This window comes from Parasteatoda tepidariorum, chromosome 5, assembly GCF_982258835.1.
Source record: "Parasteatoda tepidariorum strain Cologne lab strain chromosome 5, Ptep-v5.0, whole genome shotgun sequence".
In the NCBI taxonomy this organism is placed as follows: Eukaryota; Metazoa; Arthropoda; class Arachnida; order Araneae; family Theridiidae; genus Parasteatoda; species Parasteatoda tepidariorum.
The window spans coordinates 17887699-17908594 of record NC_141759.1 but is presented as its reverse complement, the minus strand read 5'-3'; the positions used below and the strand labels follow the sequence as shown (position 1 = coordinate 17908594).

General features: G+C 27.6%; 1 protein-coding gene across 2 annotated transcripts in view; it reads left to right on the top strand.

Annotated features, from left to right (window-relative positions):
* The window catches only part of LOC147808622 (uncharacterized), a 187540-nt gene extending 167096 nt beyond the window's left edge, over positions 1-20444 (top strand). For both annotated transcript variants that reach the window (XM_087163474.1, XM_087163475.1), the window contains 8 exons: positions 4894-5036; positions 6648-6764; positions 8179-8360; positions 8536-8638; positions 10634-10795; positions 11607-11809; positions 13742-13950; positions 18569-20444. In XM_087163474.1, the coding sequence (XP_087019600.1) occupies positions 4894-5036; positions 6648-6764; positions 8179-8360; positions 8536-8638; positions 10634-10795; positions 11607-11809; positions 13742-13950; positions 18569-18711 (1262 nt within the window). In that variant the 3' untranslated portion in view covers positions 18712-20444. The remainder of the gene's footprint in view (positions 1-4893; positions 5037-6647; positions 6765-8178; positions 8361-8535; positions 8639-10633; positions 10796-11606; positions 11810-13741; positions 13951-18568) is intronic.
* The last annotated feature ends 452 nt before the right edge of the window (positions 20445-20896 follow it).

Here is a 20896-nt window from a genome sequence, read left to right as displayed (position 1 = left end):
AAGCACACAAATTTTACTGTGATTGCGACATTGAAAATCTGAGATAGCCAATTCGTAATAATGACCTCTAGGCATCATTTGCCTGAAGAACTACGATGGAGAGCCATCGGGAGACTAGAGGCAGGGCAGAGTCAATCAGAAGTGGCCAGATGGCTAAATGTGAGTCCATCTGTGGTTCATAGACTTTGGAGGCAATTTCAAACCACAGATTCGGCATCTAGGAGGTTCAGTCAAGGACGGCCAACTGTTACGACCAGTGCCGATGACCGATATTTGACATTAAGTGCACGCAGGAATAGAACCGCTACTCCGACACATCTTAGGTCCTCTCTTGCTGCAGCCACCGGAAGGTTGGTGTCAACGTCAACTGTGCGCAGAAGGCTCCACGAAGGTGGTCTGTATGCGAGACGACCAGCCATTTGCGTGCCGCTCACATCACGCCATAGGAGAGACCGTTTGCAGTGGGCCCGACAACATGTCCACTGGACGTCAGATCAATGGAGGCCTGTTCTCTTTACGGATGAGTCCAGGTTTAGTCTAGAAAGTGACAGTAGACGTTATTTGATATGGAGAGAACCTGGGACCCGTTATCATCCATCAAACATCCGTGAAAGAGATGCATACGGAAGAGGCAGTGTCTGTGTTTGGGGAGGCATATCCTTAGGAGGGCGCACATACCTCCATGTCTTTCCAAGGGGAACCGTGAATGCTCAGGTTTATCGAGACAACATCCTTGATGCTTATGTGCGCCCATATGCCGGGGCAATTGGTGATTGCTTTCTGTTACAGGACGATAATGCAAGACCACACAGAGCTCGCATTGTTGATGATTATCTTCAACAGGAAACAATTACTCGCATGGAGTGGCCAGCTCGATCCCCGGACTTGAATCCTATCGAGCACGTTTGGGATGCTCTAGGGAGGCGTGTATCTGCCATCAATCCGCCCCCTCAGACCCTTGCCACGCTTGCAACTGCTTTACAAGAGCAATGGCTCTCACTTCCTATTGAACTGATAGACCGCATAATTGAAAGCATCACACATCGCTGTTTGTGCTGTATTGCTTCTAGAGGCAATCATATTCCATATTAAAGGTACTTTTTCTATTGCAAACCGATACTTCCAATTTGTTTATTTTATACATGTGCTAATTTCTATACTACTATTAATGTCTGATAATTTCTTTTTATGTTGTTTAATACCTTACTATGTGTTGTATATTGTGGGTAAGTTTCATAAAATTCCATGTGTAATTTCTTGAGTTATCGCGATTTTTGTGAATTTTCCTTAATTTATGATAACCAGTGTATTTTGTTTAAAAATAGAATCATTTAAAAAATAAGAAATATTATTTAGTAAGATATTAATTCAAAATTAACTTTGTTAAAAAAAATATCAATTGGTTGAAATATTTAATGCTAAAATATTTTTTGTAATTTTGTTTTTAAATAATTTTTTCTGATTTATTCTATCAGAAAACAAGGACTAATTTTTTTCCAATACTTATAATATTAGTAAATTAGCTAAAGACAATAAAGCTATCAAAATGTAGAGAAATCCTAAGCCTTAACAGTTATATTTCGAAATTTACAAGTTTTAAATTTTAAAATAAAACATGTAGGTTTATACACAATTCTCAGATTAAATAATTTAAAGTCTTAACTTATAAAAAATTTAAAGTCTTAACCAAATCAGTTTCTTAAAATTTTATGAAATTAAAATTTTAATTTGTAATAATACTTAACAACATTTGTTTATTAAAATTAGTATATGTTGTTCATATTTATAAATACAATGTGTAATTTGCAGTATATCTTAATATTGTATTAATTTTAATTGGGATACTTTGAAAAAGTTCCTTACATAATAATAAAATTAATTTCTACTACAATTCTTTTTGTAAGTCATTGAAAGAAAACTATTGTTTTAGTTTCTTAAGAAAGTTATTGAATTTATTTTTCTTTTAAATTTTTGCTTTTTATTTTCATATATTTGTAAATTTAGTGAATTACTTGGAAATAACACTATTACTATCATCACTACTAGATTGCTATTATAAACTGATTAAAATTTTTGTTCATATTGATATTTCTTAACTAGAAAGAGTTTCTTCTGGGTTGGTTTTTCCCACTGTGATTGAAACTTGCCGTCCTTGTGTTAAACTATATAAACAAATTTTATTTAGCATACTAATTAGCATAATCAAGTAATATTTCATAACTACTCAAAGCAACTCTTTTATAGGCTGAAGCTTTAGATATATTTAATAGCAAATTTATATTTTCATTTCATAAAATTATTAATTCCCAAAATATACCAAAAAATTTGAATATCATATTTTTATTCACTAATTACTGAATTTTCATTTGTAAATTGTTATAGATATATCAGAATTTAAAAAATTTCATAATGCTGTAAAGTCTTTTTAACACGATGAACTGAAAGCTATGAAAAAGTAAACATTTTAAAGGGCATTTTTTATTCATATATAGGCTGCTTATAGGAAAAAAAGAAATTTAAAGATCTTTATGAGTGTAACGTGTCATAGAGAAGTAAAAGTTTTCACATTTGACAGCTTATAAGTATCCTGCTTAGGATTTACATCAATTCTAACTTTTCAGTACGAAATTAATTCTTATTTTATGGTTTGATAATATATGCATATATTTTCAAAAAAAAAAGAAAAACTTGTTTCCCTGAGTACTAACAAACTTAGTATCTAAAGTCACTAAAAATATATTTATATTAATAAAAAAAAATCAGGGAAAAAATTTAATCAGTTGAAAAATATCTTATCTACTAATTATTTTTAAATGAACATTCTTAATTAGTTTTCTAAGTAATGTTTTTTTAAATAATTATAAATTATTTATGTATATATATGCATATATATATATGTTATATTATACAGTATATGTATATAAGTTATATATATATCATACGGTATAAGAACAAAATGTCTAGTATAAAAATATATAAAATCATGTAGATATAAGTGTTCACATTTCTTTAAGAAAATTAGCATAATTTTAATTTAAATTAAAAATATTATATTTTATGTTGTACAACATAAATTTTAATATTCTGTATAAACCTGAAATAAATAATAGATTTTTTTTTCTTAATAAATGTGTGAAAAACTTGTAACTTTCTAGCAGAATATTAAATTTTATTTATTTAAATTTTAACTATTTTTATAATATTTATCAATAAACAATTCTATTGGCCATTTTTTTTATCTTCCATTTTGTCTAGTTTCTTTCATTTAAAAAATCCCAACCCTGCGATCTATATACCTTTTCTATACATCAAAATTAAAAAAAACATTTGTTTACCTAAAATATTGTATTAATTATTACTATAGTAGTCCCGATTTGACTGTTCTGAAATTGACCTAAAAAAAGGCAAAAAAAGTGACATTGACAAAAAAAATGACATTGAGTAAAAGCTCCCAACTTAAGAAAAGAAAAGAAAAAAAATCTTTCTAAAACTGGAAATGCCATTTAAACGTTTCTTTCTTTATTTTTAATGGAAATTTAAAATAATTGTCAAATACATGAAAAACTGAAATATAGAAAGAATAAGGTTACTGCAAAATTGAAAATTGCAATGTAAAAGATAAATATTCAAAGAAAATTATGTATAAAAATGATCTATTAACAAAAGAATATTCTCAAATGTAAACAATAAGGTATGGTTTTTAAGTATTATATTTATTTCTTTACAAAATACATATGAGCTTTTAATAGGAACTGCGTTTTCAAATGCTCACTTTAAAATAATAAAAATACTCATCTCTTGTAACCAAGGCAACTTAATAACTTAAATAACTTGTCAATTTTATGTATTTAATTGTATGTCAACATTAAATTATATACAAATTGTAGTGTAAATTTGATGTCGGATCATTTTTCAAAGAAATTAAGACAATTTTATTGTATATTTTGCACCTGCTCTTCGAATTTCACATTTTTAAAAGTTAATTTTCTCCAGGATGGGCTAAATTGTGTGAGAAAAACTCAACAGCATTAATTATTTATAGATTTTCTTTCTTTTTTCAAAAGAAAAAAAAATATTTACAAAATAAAACATTTTAGTAAACAGTTAAATATTATTAATTAATAATAAAATTAATGACAGAAATATTAATTTTATTATTAATTAATAATATTCTTTTTTCAAAAGAAAAAAAAAAGGAAGTTTACAAAATAAAGCATTTTAATTAAAGATTCAATATTATTAATTAATAATAAAATTATATCAGGAATTTCTTGTTGCTTCATTGATGTCAGAAGTAGACTGTTATTAATTATTTAAAAATACACATTTAGAAAAATTGCATGTGTATTATAAGTATTTTAAATAACCATATTTATCACTTTTTAAATATACATATGCATATTGTTATGTATTAGAGATAACCTTGATAAAGATCTTATCTAGTTTGTGATAATTTGCTGATTTGTTTTTTATAACAATAAAATATTTACTGTCTCCTTTTGTTTATGTTTTGTACAGGTTTAAAAAAAAATTTTAATGGAAAAGGGTTGTTAATTTCCTGTACTAAGTTAATAAAATAAAATTAAAAAATTATCTTGAATATAATTCTGAAATTTTTTATAACACTTAAAAAATAATTCCTTTCATTATTTTTAAACTGAATTGCAAATATTTTAAGGTTGAAATTAAATAATTATAGCTTGTTAAATGGTATTTTTTTTTAAAAAAAGGTAATGACAACTGTTACAAAATATCATATTGAAGCTGATAAAAAAATATAATAATGAATTTTTTCTATAAATTCATTTGGTAGAATAAACTTTGGAATGGCTTTAACCTTTGATATTGTTGAAGATTAACATCTTTTTATTGATTTTATTTTTTAATTATTAGGTAGTGAGGCCCAGACTTCTGATTCTACCATCCCTGCAAAATATCTAAAAAAGTATGCCAAATCTACTTCTGTTGAAAATGATAAAGAGCTATTTGGAGCTGTTTCTATGCCTCATCTAAATGCTGCTTGTAAACCTGGTGATGTAAGTTTACTTTAATTTTTATTTGATTTAATTTGATTAAAAACAAAATTTTAAATGCTGATATCCTATTATGTTTGAAATGTCTTGTGTAACTTATATTTAGAGTTTGATGTTTGTTTACCAAGGCCAGTTTCATCTAATGTTAAAATGTAGGAAAGTCCTGAATTAGTATACATATTTTTTAATGTGATTGTATATGGCACGTTTGAAATTTTCACATTTTGTCCAACTTGCAATTAATTTTTGTAAAATAATCTGTTATTCAAAAAGTGTTTTACTCATAATTATTTATTGTAATATTTTGTATGCTTGTAAATTTTTTATTCACTGGCAAAAACTTTTTAAAAAAGTCATCATTTGTGGAAAAAAATATTATTTACTCATTTTCTCATCATGTACATAATTTTTAATGAAACATAATGTACAGGAAAAAATAAATGTCCAATATGTATCCAATATATTCTATTGTTGTGTAAAAATTGTGACTGAAATATATATATATATATAGGATAATGATAGATCAAGGGCATTAGCAGAAATTTTCTTAGGGATGATTTCTGTGATTTACGCCAAAAGATCATCAAGAATGTAATAAAATAAGAACATCTCTAAATGAGACAAACTTGAAATCACAAACTCGTAACCACACCCAGGCAAACCCCTACTCGTCTTTTTTTTTTTTTTTTTAAACTTACAAGTTTAAAATCCGTTTGGCACCTTGGCGACTGTAGTTTTTGTGGCAATTCCTGATCAAAGGGAAAACCAGAAAATAGAATTCATTCAAATATTTTACACAGTTGAACTTTGACTACCTATATTTCTTTCAACTAGACTTCTATTAACCAAAATTCACTCTGAAGCTTTTTGTTAAATCATGTGCTTAGTCCCCCCCCCCATCTTACCTTCTTTTTCAACAATATGTTGTGAAAGTTTATGTAAGATAGAGTTGATGTTAAGAGCTGTGTAAAAATGATGATTTTAAGCTAAAATATTTTTTTCTTCTATATGATGAAAAGACTTTTTTAAAATGGTCATAATAAAATTAAGGTTAAACATGTACTTTATAACTCTATTGTTAAAAAAATATTGATTTTTCAGAGTTTTTATTGTTGAATATATCTTTAAAAGCAATGTTACATACTTTATAGTATCTCAATTATCTGAGCTAGGTTTGATGTCTATTCCCATTTACTTCAAATAATGGAGAGCCTATTATGCGTAGGTAGATATTTAATAAAATATATTGAGGTCTGTTTTTGTTTTGTTTTTTAATTTCTGTTGTTTACTTAAGATGATTACTTAAAAAATTAAAATTTAGTTCTTTACAGCCATTTATTTACTAAATATGCTAAAACCTGAATAAAAATTATACATGTACTATAAGCATTTATACTGTACTGGATTTTTAGTCGATGTAAACTGAAATTTAATTATTCTTTCCCACGTAGCATAGAGCTTTTATAAATGATTAGCATAATCCTTTATGATCAAATTACATTAATCATAGATTTTCATTACCATTTTGATTATCAATTTTTTGTGAGATAGCCTATTGTATTCTGTTTTTATGTGTATTTGTTTAGTTCTGACCTGATATATTTCTTTTTTTAGTCATACTCTGCATTAGGCTTGTATTCAGAAAACGATCCTGATAACTCAATGAATGTTGATGATGAAGTGGATGCCAGAAGATACTTTTCTGGCAGCCAGAGTGTTCTTTCCCTTGGTGTATGTCTTCCCCTTTTTAATTATCACTTTCTTTGTCTATTAATTAGCTGATATTATATAAATTACGGTTCTTTTATATTTTGAAATTGAAATTTATGTACTCAAACACACACAAATTACTGTAAAAAGATGCTTATCGCAAAAGAATTAGAGCCTTTTATATAAATTTTACATCTTTAGACATAGTTATAATAACTTAAATCTTTTAAATCTAACTTGCATTTTTAATTTTAATGCTTTAAATTAATTTTGCTTTAAACACATTTTGGTGTTAACACTGTTTTTCAAAGCTCCGTTGCCAAGGGGGGAAAAAGTAATGGTTAAAGTGCCTTACACTTGTAGCAATTTGATGATTTTAAGCTATATATATAATTTTTCCATGAAGTATTATCTGCTCTTTAGAACAGACAAATAACTTAAATATTTTAAAAGTTATTAAATTTTTTTTAAAAATCGCCAATTTGGCTATAATTTTTCATCCAGATAAAAATCATCAAAATCATAGACAAACCTAAGTATGTTTGTTGTTTTTTCGGCACAACAGAAATAAAATTTTTAGGATCACCTTTTGTTACCTCGCATTAAATGGATGAAAGGACAGTGACTACCTTTTTTTCAACAATTTAAGAAAGTTGTAACAAAAGTGTTCTATTTTTAGTGTTTAGTTGTTAACAAGATAGACAGGGTATCTATGGTCTGGAAATTAATTAAAGTGGTAGCAAATTTAAGAAATTTTTATATATTTATTTAAATTAAAATATTCAAAAGAATTTTAAGTAAAAAAAGGGCAACAGAATAATAGTGCGAAATGAAATCTGAGCGTAAACATTTTTAGTAGCTTTGAAGAAGTTCTTACCTACCAGTTTTAAATTTTTCTATGTTGTAGCAACCCTTATAGTTTAATGTACTGTAATACAGAAGCAATTTAAATATTTGCGTTTGAACCTTAACGCTGTTTTTCGAGGCTTTGTAGCCAAGGAAAATATTTAAAAAAAGCCATAGTTTAAGTGCCTTTTACTTGAAGCAATGCGATGATTTTAAACTATTATATAATCCTGCCGCGAAGAATTATCTGGCCTTTAGAACAGACAAATAACTTAAATATCTTAAAAGTTATTAAACTTTTTTAAAAATCGCCAAATTAGCAATAATTTTTCATCTAGATAAAAAATTTTCAAAATCACTGCCAGATTCTCAGTTTTTTAAAATTTTTATGAGTGAAATTTTAGTAAATTTTACAGTATATAAAAAAATTAATTCATGACTTGTTTTGGCGGTTAACTTATTTTTCAAGATTGCTTCAGTTAATGGGAATATCATTCAGAATATCATGTGTTTTAACCTTTATTGAATAAGATCTGTTTACTATGTATAATTTAATATCGTGGGTACTAAATTTAATTAATTTTTACAGTCTCATAGTGCTAGTATGACTAGTGTATATAGTGCAGGTGGATGTCACTATGGCTATGTTACAATAAGTGGTGATGTTCTCTTTGGTCTGAATTACAACCAAAAGTCTCAAATGATGGAAGTCTTTGTGAAACAGTGCAGAAATTTAGCTGCCAGTGACGCAAGAAATAATAAATCTAATCCGTATGTATTACAAATTTAAAATTATCACTTTAGCAGTGTATTACTATACATATATATTTCTTTTTACCCTTTAGTGAATTTGCTTGGAAATTTATAAGTTATATTTGCCTGTTATTCCTTCTTAAGATTCTTTTTTTTTTTTTTTTTTTTTTTTTTTTTTTGTATTTTCTTTTAGGTATGTAAAAGTATATCTTTTACCTGATAAAACAAGAAGTGGAAAAAGAAAAACAAAAACTAAAAAGAATACACTCAATCCTGTTTTCAATGAACTATTAAGGGTATATATTTTTTCTTTTTCAAGTATTCATAACTCTTTTAATTTGTCTATAGAAAATTCTATCAACTAATGGAAAATTATCATTTAAAAGTTTCAAGCCTCTCTTATCCAATTTTAGTCTGTCTTTATTTATTAGTCTATTTTGAAATATAGTAATTTACGTACATGCCCCTTTCATTTTTCCTTGGATAAGACATTTGTTATCAGTGAAATCAGAATTTTATAAAAAATCATACTGTAAGGCAGAGGTCGCCAAAGTGGTCTATATATACCCCCAGGGGTCTATTTAACAAAAGCGGGGGTCGATCTGAGACAGGGGGGCGAATGGGGGTCGTTTCGAATCGGAAGGGTCGATTGTGTGTGGGAAAAAAAAACAGTTCTCAATACGCAAATCACACATACCTAATTAAGTATGTAAAATTTGTGAATTTTTTTTATAATTGAGTCAATATCAGTTTCCTTATAAAACATAAATTAATAAACGCATATTGATTGGGGTGAAACAAGTATTTACGTACCACCGCGCAGTGGCACGAACTCATCACTTCAGGTTTATAAGTCATACGCATATATGCACTTGTCCAAATGTCACATGTGACGATCATTGACGTTAGAAACGCAAATATCAGACGCAGTTTCAGCTATCTTTGCAAACTGTGAACAGTGTTGTATATTTGCAGAGTCATTATTAAAACTTTTTTAGTTTTGGATAATTAGTTATTGTTTCGATAAAACCATTCGTTTGGTTTAGATATCAATTTTAATTATCAATGCACAAGAAAGAAGGTAAGCATTAATAATATGGATTAGTACAGCCCGCGACAAAACTATAGCACACTTTGTATTTTTTACGAAAATTACAAAATTGACCAATTTTGTCGAAAATTAAAATTGACCAATTTTGAACCCAATGTAGCGAACCTTGCAAAAAAAACACCAGTCACACCCATCTGATTGATCAAGAAGCAGTAAATCTTTAGTTACTTTACTTATTATATCTACTTATGCATAATTACTTATTATTTAATAATAAGGTATTTAAATTTCAATATTAATATATTTTTCATAAAACTATTGTTACACAATGTACTATTACTTTAATAAATGTTTAAAATCATAAAATAAATGTACAAACACAGTATCTAATAGAGTTTTATTTTAATTAACAGAAAATTACTTTTGTGGGGGTCGATGGAGATTTCGAAAAATTATATAGGGGTCGATGATCAAAAAAGTTTGGCGACCCCTGCTGTAAGGAATATGTTTTATTGTATAAAAATATTTTGAACTTAATGATTATTTTTTTGAAAATCAAATAGTTTAACTAAAAGAATTTTTTTTTATTAAAAAAGGATCATAATTTATTTATATCAATGCCTTCGTGTAAAAAAAAATATTTTTATTGCAATTTTAATCATGATTGAAATCGTGCCAACCCTGAAACAAAATATTACTAATTTATAATTGAAACTACATGTATTTCTCTATTATAAGGAATAGAAACTACTTCATTATCTGGAGAATATTTTTAATGTTATTTGATGTTCCAATTAAGAATTTCGTTAAAGAAAAAAATTCACTGTAACGAAATTTTCTTTTACAGGGACTACAGGGAAAATTTCCTTTACAAGTTAAAAATTTACCGAGCAAATTATATACTATTATAATTACTATTTTTAACCAATTCATGCTAAAAAAGATTTTTCAAAGCTTTCGAATATATTGCACCATCTTTTATTGTGAATTTATTTCTGCATTGCGAGGTCCATATGTAGCTATAACTTAACTCAACTATTATTTTATTTAAAAATACGATAAATATTTTTATAGCATAATTTAAAAATGATTTAACTCATGCTCTTAACATCATTGTGTATTTAGAGAAAAATTATGTGGTAAAAGTAGTTATTAAGAAGAAAAAAAATTTATAAATTGCAAAATACTAAAAATTACTTTTTTTTGTTGCTTTTATTAATTTATTTTCTGTGTTTTTTAGTTTCCAGTTTTGAAAAATGAATTAGAATCAAGAACTCTTTGGCTTACTGTCTGGAATAGTGATCTATTTGGTAGGAATGATTTCTTAGGGGAAATTTCACTGCCACTTGGTTATCGTCTGCTTGATTCTCCTACACTCAGGTGGTACCCCCTTCAAGAAAGGGTAAGGATGATTATCTTTTGCACTAAAATTAAAAAAAAAAATTTTATGTTATTAAATTTGTATTATTGGTATGCTAACTTACCACTCAAGCTAGAGATCTGCAATTTTCTGCTTTTTATTGTGTTCTTCTTTTTATAAAAATCATTTCCTTTTTTTAGCAATATTTGCGATTATATTGTAAACAACACAACCAAAATTTTCTGTTGCACACTTTTTTAGATTATGTAAAAACTGTTTAAAAGATACTTTAAGTTATTGAATTGATAAAGATTGAAGTCAGGGTGCTAGCAGCGTGCATTTTTAAATAAGGTTTCTTATTGAATCATTTAGTAATTCATTTGTGTGAAGTTGTAAGTTTTATCTATCAATCTCAATGTTTCTTGAATCAGTTTTGCTTCATTCTTTTTTGGATATTGCAATAGTTATATTTATGTTTTAAAATCTACTGGATTTAATGGAAACATGATTTTAAAAAAAACTAGTTTTTCTAATATCAAAATTTAGAAAATAATAATGTATAAAATAATAATAATATATAAAATAATAGCAGTTTATAAAATAAATGATAAAAAAAAGAAAACAGATTTATAATTCTTTTTTTAAATGTTTTTATTCTCAAGAGACTTTAGGAAGTCACTAAACCTAAAAATTCCTAAAAATGAAACCTAAAAGTAAATTTTTGAAATCAATTTTGTATTCTTACTTTGTACTCTTTTTTTTATGTATGATTTTTCTCATATTTTTTTTTTTTTGTCATACTTCATAATAGATATAATTTTATTTTTGAAATTGTAATTATATATGATTGCAGGCTGAGTCTCTGACGAGCCCCTTGAACTACCGAGGCGAGTTATTCATCGCCTTGAAATATGTGCCAAGGGACTTGAGTCTAGAGTCCCGTTTCAGACCTGCTCCTGTCATCTCTGTGAGAGGTGCCCTTCACGTTCTTGTGAAGGAGGCCAGAAATATCTCCACCAACAACAGCAGCAGCCCTCTTGACGCCTTCTGCAAAAGGTATTCACTGCATTCTCTTACGCTTAAAGTTTATCTGCCCTCGAATTACTTACATTTATATAGTGTGTCCTCTATTTATGACAGTTTTATGAAGTGCCCTTAATTGCATTTTTATCGAGTGCTTTTAATTTGTTACTTTTTATGAAGTGTCAATTTACTATGCATTTTTATCAAGTACCTTTAATTTATTATTTTTTATAAAGTGTCTTTTAATTATTATACATTTTTATCAAGAACCTTCAATTTGATAGTTTTTATTAAGTGCCATCAATTTATTATTTATTTTTATCAAGTACCTTTTGTTTGTTACTCTTTATTGCATGTCATTAATTTATTATACATTTTTATCAAGTACCTTATTTGTGCTATTTTTATTAGGTACCATTAATTTTTATCAATTGTTCCTATATAGTGCATTTTTAACAAGCATCCTTAATTTGTTACATTTAATATGAATTGTTTTGGAATTTATAAAATTTCTGTAATTTATTAAATTCATGAATATTGTTCAAATGATTTCAAGATCTTTTAATTAATATCCTTTTGTTATTTGGGTCATATGTCATACCTGCCTACTCTTCATGATTTTCCGGAAGATTTTATTTTCATATTTAAAGTGGTAGCAATACTCAGTTTATTCCAATTAACTTTTTGAATTATAATGATAATTATAAATGAGTTTGACCACCACTACATATGAATAATTACAATAAATATATGAAAGCATAATAATCCTTGCTCAAGCGAATTTCAACGAGATCAAAATATAAATGTATTTTTGAGTCAGATTGTTTTTCAATTATTGTTTTACAACCACTCTTAAAATCCATTCTCGGAAAGAGTGAAAGTTGGCAGGTATGATATGTAAAGCTTCGTTTTGCTTTTTTTTAATTTTAAGTTCATTATGTATTTCTTTTCTGATTGCATTCTAACCAGTACCTGATTTATCATAAAGCCTGAGAAGCCCAGGCCTGGGACCCCTAATGTTACAAATAATTTCTTTTTGTATTTTTCATTAAGCTAGTGGAATTATGAGTTAAGCTCCAATTTACTAATCTATCATAATTTACTTACGTTATAAATAATTTTAAACACTTCATAATTAAACTATAGGTAAATTTTGTTTAGAGTAGTAACGAGGGGTCTCTTAACAGTTTATTTTCTTAATCAGGCCCTGATTCTAATTTTTTTTGTTATCACAAATTTATTCCAAATTCATAGTCTTTAAGTATTATTATTTTATAGTGCTTTAACTAAATTTGATCTTTAATGTTATCATTATTATTTAAACGTATTGCTCCATATACGAAAATATTACTATTTTTAAAATGTATAAGAAATAGAATTTATCGGCAAAATGAAACAAGTTTTAATCTTTGATACTGAGCGATTCTTATTTTACTACAAAATCTGGAGTTTTATAATTTTTAATTTCTTGTTATCAGTTATAGGGCAAAATTAGAACATTTTGTTACTGGCCGGTGATATATTGTAGCATTTTTAGCAATGGCCATTTTTTCAAAAATTTTAAAATTTGAAACAATTAAAAAGCTGTTTATTAATAATTTAAGTCATATTTAATCGAAACATTTCTCAAAATATGGTAAACAATACAAGGTTCCTATTAAGAATTAAGAAATTTGTAAAACAATTGTGAAATATGTTTTCAGTATTTTATAAATTATTCATAATAATTCTATATTAATTCAAAATATTTTTATATGGCGCATTTCTCATGCGTTTTCAACGAAGAAGTGGGGGTTGGCGAGAAATTGTTTAATTACTGATTTTTATATTTTGTCGTTCGTGAATACCGTTGATTTTGCCATTTATTGGCAGCTGTGTTTTTGTTTGAATTAAATATTTTTGCAGTGATAACTCATTAAGTTTAAACATGTCAAGAGTTTGCCTGATGTTTTTGTTTTATTGTAGTTATCTCTTGCCTGACAAGAGCAAAAGTAGTAAACAGAAGACACCCATTGTGAAGAAGAGCAGACACCCCAAGTGGTATTACACGGTCATCTATGAAGATCTGAGCGTGGATGATCTAAGGGAGAGAAGCCTGGAACTCACTGTCTGGGATTACGACAAGATCACGAGCAATCACTTTCTGGGTGGTGTCAGGCTCAACACTGGCTCGGGTGAGTAGTCAAAATGATTGCTATAACTTGTTCTTTTGATACATTGAGATCAGTGGTCGGAAGAAACGCACTACAAATAATGAAACTACTGTAGCCGCTACTTTTTTTGTAGTTTTTAGTGTTGTGAGTAGTGTGATACGAAAAACAAAGTAGTTTGTAGTGGTTCCTGGAAACAACTTCTAACGATAGTTTAGTAAAGATGCATGGCTCTAACACAACTAATTTTTCAAATTTGTTGTGTGCAACGATGCAGTGAATATAACTAACTGCAACTACAGCTGAGCGTTAACGGGAATTACGTGCTTAGAATCATGTATAAGTAATCTTTGCACTAGCCATTATGAGAAATAGATAATTAATCACTTTGATCACACTTTCACAGGGGAATGTAGAATCGTGAAGCATTGATGTTATTTAAAAGGAAGGAAATGTATTTCGGTGTACCTAATTTTTTAGAGGAAATAAAAGAGCATTAAAAAGGTTGAAGATTAAATGAAAAAATTCGAACTAAAATTTTTTTGAATAACAAACTGGCTCATGTAAACATGAATAAATATTTCTTAATTATTTCCTTACACTTAGTGTAAGTTCGTCTCTTTAAAGTAGTGAAGTAGTTTTTACAATTTCAAACTACTACAATTCCAACTAAATTTGTAACACAGTAATTGTAGTTGTAGTAAACTACAAAAATAGTGTAGTTTTTCCACCACTGATTGAGATCATTGAAGAGCCTAGTGGTTGCCTGTTTGGAAAAAAAAGTTTCTTGGGAGATCATACTTCAGTTTTATTTATTATTTTAAAAATCACAGTTTTTTCAAGTAAAAAATATCCATTTTTTATTTTTCATTTTAATGAAATTTTTCTTTTATATATATCATTTCTTGAATGTTTTTTTTTATTTATTACGATTAATAATCAAAGCATTAATAATGAATTGTTAATGCTTAATAATATTTAACAACAATTTTGAAACAAAATTGCTTAATACTCCTTGCTAAATTGTTAATATTTTTTATGATTATTACAAACTTATCTTTAAGTAAATAAAATCAGATTGTATTTATTCAAACTCAACTCCTTCATGAATTGGAAAACTAGATAGTTAATTTGCATGTTAGACAGAATAAAAATGAAACAAAATATTGAAATGTTTATCTTTTTTTTTATGGTAAAATAACTAATCATTTTACATGCAACTATTACTAAATAGTAATTTAAAAGTTACTCTTCATTCTAATCTGCATATGCTTTCTTTTCCCCTCCCTCTTTTCTAATCCTCTAGGTTAAACCTTTAATTATGAATGAAATTAAATTCCGTATACTTCTAAGGCCTACTGTGCCTATCTCAGTTTTCTTGACCTTGGGCTCTGGGGTACAGGAGCAGATGTTCTGGTTGGGTGGTCAGCCAAACTCGGAACTCCTAGTGTTTAATCCCCCAGCATGCTTGGTACTCATTTTATTGACCTACTGAAGGGATCAAAGGCTAAGTCAACCTTGACCGGCAGTCAATCAGTCACAGTATCAATGAAATTAGATTCTAAGAAATATCACAACCTAAAAAATATGTGTGTATGTTCTTTATTTAGGTTGCTTTATGACTTATATAATAATATGTCAGTGACATATATAAATATATTATCCCTTCTTAGATCCTTTAATTTTTTTTTTTTAAAGTTCATGCAATTTAAGTCGTGATTTAAATTAAATTATTAAAATCGCTATAGCTTTACTTCTTATTTAGCTCTACAATATTAATCCCCCCCCCCAAGGAAAACATTATTAAACTTTGGAGATGTCATTGGATGATGGTACCAAGTGAATAATTTTTTTTTTAGCAGAAGAAAGTCCCAAGTGCATCTGCAAATCAACTCTTGATGGGTTAAAAAGAGTATTTTTGCATCAAATTAAAACGTTAATAATGTCAACAATGTATGTGTTGAATGGGTAAACAATTGTTAGGGATTTATAGATTTCATCAATTAAAACCTTGCTGACAGAAAATAAGGCATAATCTTTATTTCTTATTGTCAATGTAAAAATAACAGATTGAGAGCTAATTGACTTAAGTTCAGTGAATTCATAATCACTTCGAACCTTCATCCTCTCACCTTTTTATTCAAACAAATAAAAGTACCTAAAATTTTCCATTCAAGAAGCCTCTTTATTTCCCATCTTAGATTTTAAGTTTTTCTCTTTTTGCAACTGACTGATTTTGATGATAAAGTGTCATTCGACAGCTCTATGTCTTTCAGGCGAGATTGAAAATACAGTAGGGAACCGATTATCCGGAACGGTCGGGACCATCGCTATTCCGGATAACTGATTTTTCCGGTTTTCTGAATCGCTACAAAAAGCCGTTTTTTTTATTGTTTAACCCAACTTAAAAAAAAGTTTTTGAAAATACTCTTAAAAAGAAGAAAAAACGATGAAGTAATACACTAATGATTATTTCCAAAATGATGGTAAGGTAAAAATCTTTCAAAAAAGAAAGAAAAATCCTAAAATCTTATGAGGAAAAAAAATCTTTTTTTAAAAAAATGGCGAGAAAATTTATCGAATTTCGTTCCGGTTTTTTGGTTTTCCGGTTTTCTGATTTCCGGATAACGGGTCCTGTACTGTAACACTTTATCAGATTAAACGAAATAGTGCTTAGTAATTTTTAGAATGTCGATAGATTTTTTTTTCTATAATGTAAAACAATAAAATTATGTGATTTTTGATTATGAGTTTATAATTTATAACTAAAAATGTGTTTTTCAATTTTGTTTTATTAGAGTTTAAACAGATTAAGACTGATTTGTACGATGCTAAATAGGGGGCTCAAAGCTGTCCTTAATTATTAAACATTTCAATAAATGTCCTGTTTTTGTTATTTTCCAAATTTTTGTTGAAGTTAACAGGAAGAATAAATCTAAAAAAGAATTAAAGAAATTTCAAACATTATGTTATATGCCATGAAGCAAAGTAAATAACAAAATGAGCAGTAGTGTCTTCATTTCTCGTCAAGTATGATATTAATCTATTTCCAGTGTTAGAGACAGTTACTCTTGATTTTATAGCATAAAAGCATTCGATGTGGGAGAAATATATAGCAAGCTCATATCTCCCCCCATATCACACTCTAAGGTTTTTCACTAGAGAATCCCTGTATTTTGCTACTCACTTAAGTGCTGGAACTAAAACTATCACCAATTGTTTATCTGCGACCTCATGGCGATATTGTACTAATTGCTCCCATTAGAGAATCAGCATCCATAAATTGTCCTTAAGTTTGGAGAAAAATTGTGTCCTTAATTTTTATATTTTGAACTTCCAGCACTGTTAACATTGATTCTCTAAAGGCAAAAATATTTATCAAAGATCTAAAAATTGACAAGTGTGTACTATTTATTTAACTACCATTCAAAATTACTAATTGAATTGTATTACTATAATTTTGTTGCAAAAAAAAGTGAAAAAATAATTAAAATATTGCACACTTTATATCTCAAATTGCGATTGGATGACAACCTTGTATTTTACATTTATACCTTGTATTTACATGCAATAAATGAAACAATTTAAAACATATTTTGAATCAGGGTGCGTAGCGTTTTTAAAAAGTGCTTAAAGGTGCTTATTTAAGATTTTCGCTTTTAAAAGCCCTTAAAGGTGCTTTTTTCATTGGGTGTTTTTAAAAAGTACTTAATTTTCCCTTTTGCAAAATGAGATTTTCTTTCACTATGATTTTCACTTCGAATTATGCAAAAGGACACAGTTCACATTGTTCTATTCAACGTTTTCATAATTAATTCAACCCCAATTTATTTCGGCATATTGTCGGTCCATAGTGTATGAAAACGCCATTCGTATTACACGATTCAAAATTGCATGATTTTTGACAATTGTCGAAAACAATGCCAAAAGATTTTTTTTGACGTGACGGTTAAAGCAGGATAAAACCGTCAATTGTCAAAAACTGTCGAATATTTTGGCTACTCACCCTGTGAATTTTCCACCTCTTAGACAATTAAGTAGGCCAGGAGGCAAAAGGCCCCTTAAGACGCTGTGTAGTCATTGTCAAATCTTAACCTCCATGACTCCTTTGATCAACAACTGGTTGTTGCATGGATGCTTTACTCTCATCAGTTTTAATAGCAACTTTTTTTTTTACTCTGACCCTTTTCTAACAAAGGTTGTGCAATCTTAATTACATGATTACATGCATGATATCTTTTGAATTACTACATTGCTCCTGTTGTCATAGATGATTGTGCTCCAGAAATCCAAGGTCTAAAAGTTTCATGAATTCATCGATCACATTTCTGTATAAAAATCTTGTATCTTTTATTTAAAAATATTAGTTCTAGAATTTATACTTGGCATCTCTTTCATTTGCAAATAATTTTTTTTTCTGGTAGAATAATAAATGTGATTAGAGATGAAAGTAAACTTATGCATAATTATTTATTTACATCATTCTTCATATAATTTATTTAGAATTTCTTGTTTTGAAAATATCAATGATTTAAATTTATAATGATATAATTTTTTTTTGAAATGTGTCATTAATGATTTTACTTAATCACCTCTGGGTTGTGTATTGCATCTAATGGTGTAACATTTTATTATTTTAAAGGTCTGTACCATGGTGTACCAGTTGACTGGATGGATTCTAGAAGAGACGAGTCCTCCCTCTGGCAATCCATGCTAGAGAGTCCCAACATGTGGGTAGACGGTTGCTTACCACTGAGACCAACTTTACACTCACACCTCAGCTGAGAAAGAAAACTGAAATTTTGTTTTAGTACAAAGTTGTTTCTTTTGTTAAGAATATTTTAACCATTTAAACTGAGCTGGTTGAAGTTAGTTGTTTATTCACCAGTTTCTTATGAAATTAGTTTGTCATCGAGAATCAAGAGTCCACAAAAATTCTGTTTCGTTTTTTTTATTACGGTATTTTTTAGTAGCAATTGACAATGCTTGCTAGTTATATTTAAAAAAATATATTTTATTGTCGAGATTGTGCATCATCTGTGAGCTCTTTTTACAAGCTTAGTATGCATGTAGACATTAGATTTTAAAAAAAATTTCTTTGCTTGTAAGAATAATCTAAGATTTTAGCTAAAGTATGAATAACTACAGTGGAGTACTAATTAACCAAATAATATGAATGAAATTTGTCCTTTTCTTTTAGCATAAATCATAGTTTCTTAAAATTTTTATGGGATTTAGATAAGTTTTATGTGAAAAAACAATTTTTTTTTTTAGTTGCTATGGAAAAAAAAAAATTTTTTTTCCTCTCTCCTACTACTTTTGAGCAATAAGATCAAAATAATTTCATACTAATAAAATTCATGACCTTTGTTTTTCTAGTAAATTTCCTCTGTAATATTTTACAAACCTCAGGTTGCTGCTTTTTAATATTTTGATTTTATGTATTCAAATTATTCAAACTACTGCAATTTCCTTTTTTTTTTTTGGTTATAAAAATTTTTTTAGCAACTTCGGGGGAAAAAAATGGTTTAATAAGAACGACAGATGACTGTTGATTGATTAATTTGTTTGTAACACCTAAATCTCTTTTTCTTTTTTTTTAAATTTCCAATTTTGTTTTCAATATACTGCTAAAACAAATGAAATACATGAAAACATAAACATTTATATATATGTAGGTTATTAGAATATATCTGCATGTTTGATTATTTGCTAATTTGTACTTTACTGTAAATGAAATAATCAATTTGACCAATAAAAATTTTACTTGTCTAAATTATAAACATTTTTAAAAAAATGACAAGTTTTTAATATTCCCAATTTAAGTGCTCAATTTGCCATTAATTAAAAAAACAAATATTTCTTAATGCATTATTAGCAACTTCATTTGATAAATGTATATTCAAGTCTAAGTGTTTGTGGCAAAGTTTTCTATTTGTATACAATATTCTATACCCGTTTCATCCGTAATTGTTTACATTTTAATGATTCATATGAGTGTGATTATATGAATTAAATCATTTTAATTCTTAAATGAAATTTGCATTGATTATAATGTATATATTGTACGATTATTACTCATGTTTACGAATTTCTTCAGATCTGATCGTTATTGTGATCTTGTTTATAATGCAATCGTCATCTATTTATCTATAAAATAATAACTGCTTTGACATGAAAAAAAGATTTCCGTCCAAGAATTATAAATGTTGTGATTTAAAATTAACTTTTTTTAACATAGCCTTTGCTTCATTATTTTTTTATCATGCGTTTATTTGTAAAATCTTTTACATAACAACCGTTCCATTTTAATGTTGTCTTTGTATAAATCTAATTTATATTTGTATAATAATTTCTCATCGATGTACTCTCAATGTTTGTGAATACTTGGAATTTTGTACAGATTAACGTAATACTTAATCGCTATTTTATATAAATGTTTTATGCGAGAAAATTGCTTGTAAATATCTTGTGTGGATGTAAGAGATGAAATAAAAAATATTTTGTTAACAATAAAATATTTTCTCTTTCTTTTATGCACGTAATACTGCTTCATAATTACCCACACTACTTAGAAAATGAAAAAAAATATGATCAGGTGAATATTTCAAATACTACTTTGTATAAAGCTAATTTCTCCTTTTCTTATTTTAGACGGACCTAAAAATGTAGGGTGCATAACTTATGAATTAACGGTGCTCAAATATTACATTAACTTAGCTGCCAACTCTACTGGATTTTTCCAGTAGACTACTGGTTTAATTAAAATTCAATATTACATTACTGTTCAAATATTACATTAACTTAGCTGCCAACTCTACTGGATTTTTCCAGTTTCTACTGGTTTAATTAAAATTCAATATTACATTAACTTAGCTGCCAACTCTACTGGATTTTTCCAATAACTACTGGTTTAATTAAAATTCAATATTACATTATTGTTCAAATATTACATTAACTTAGCTGCCAA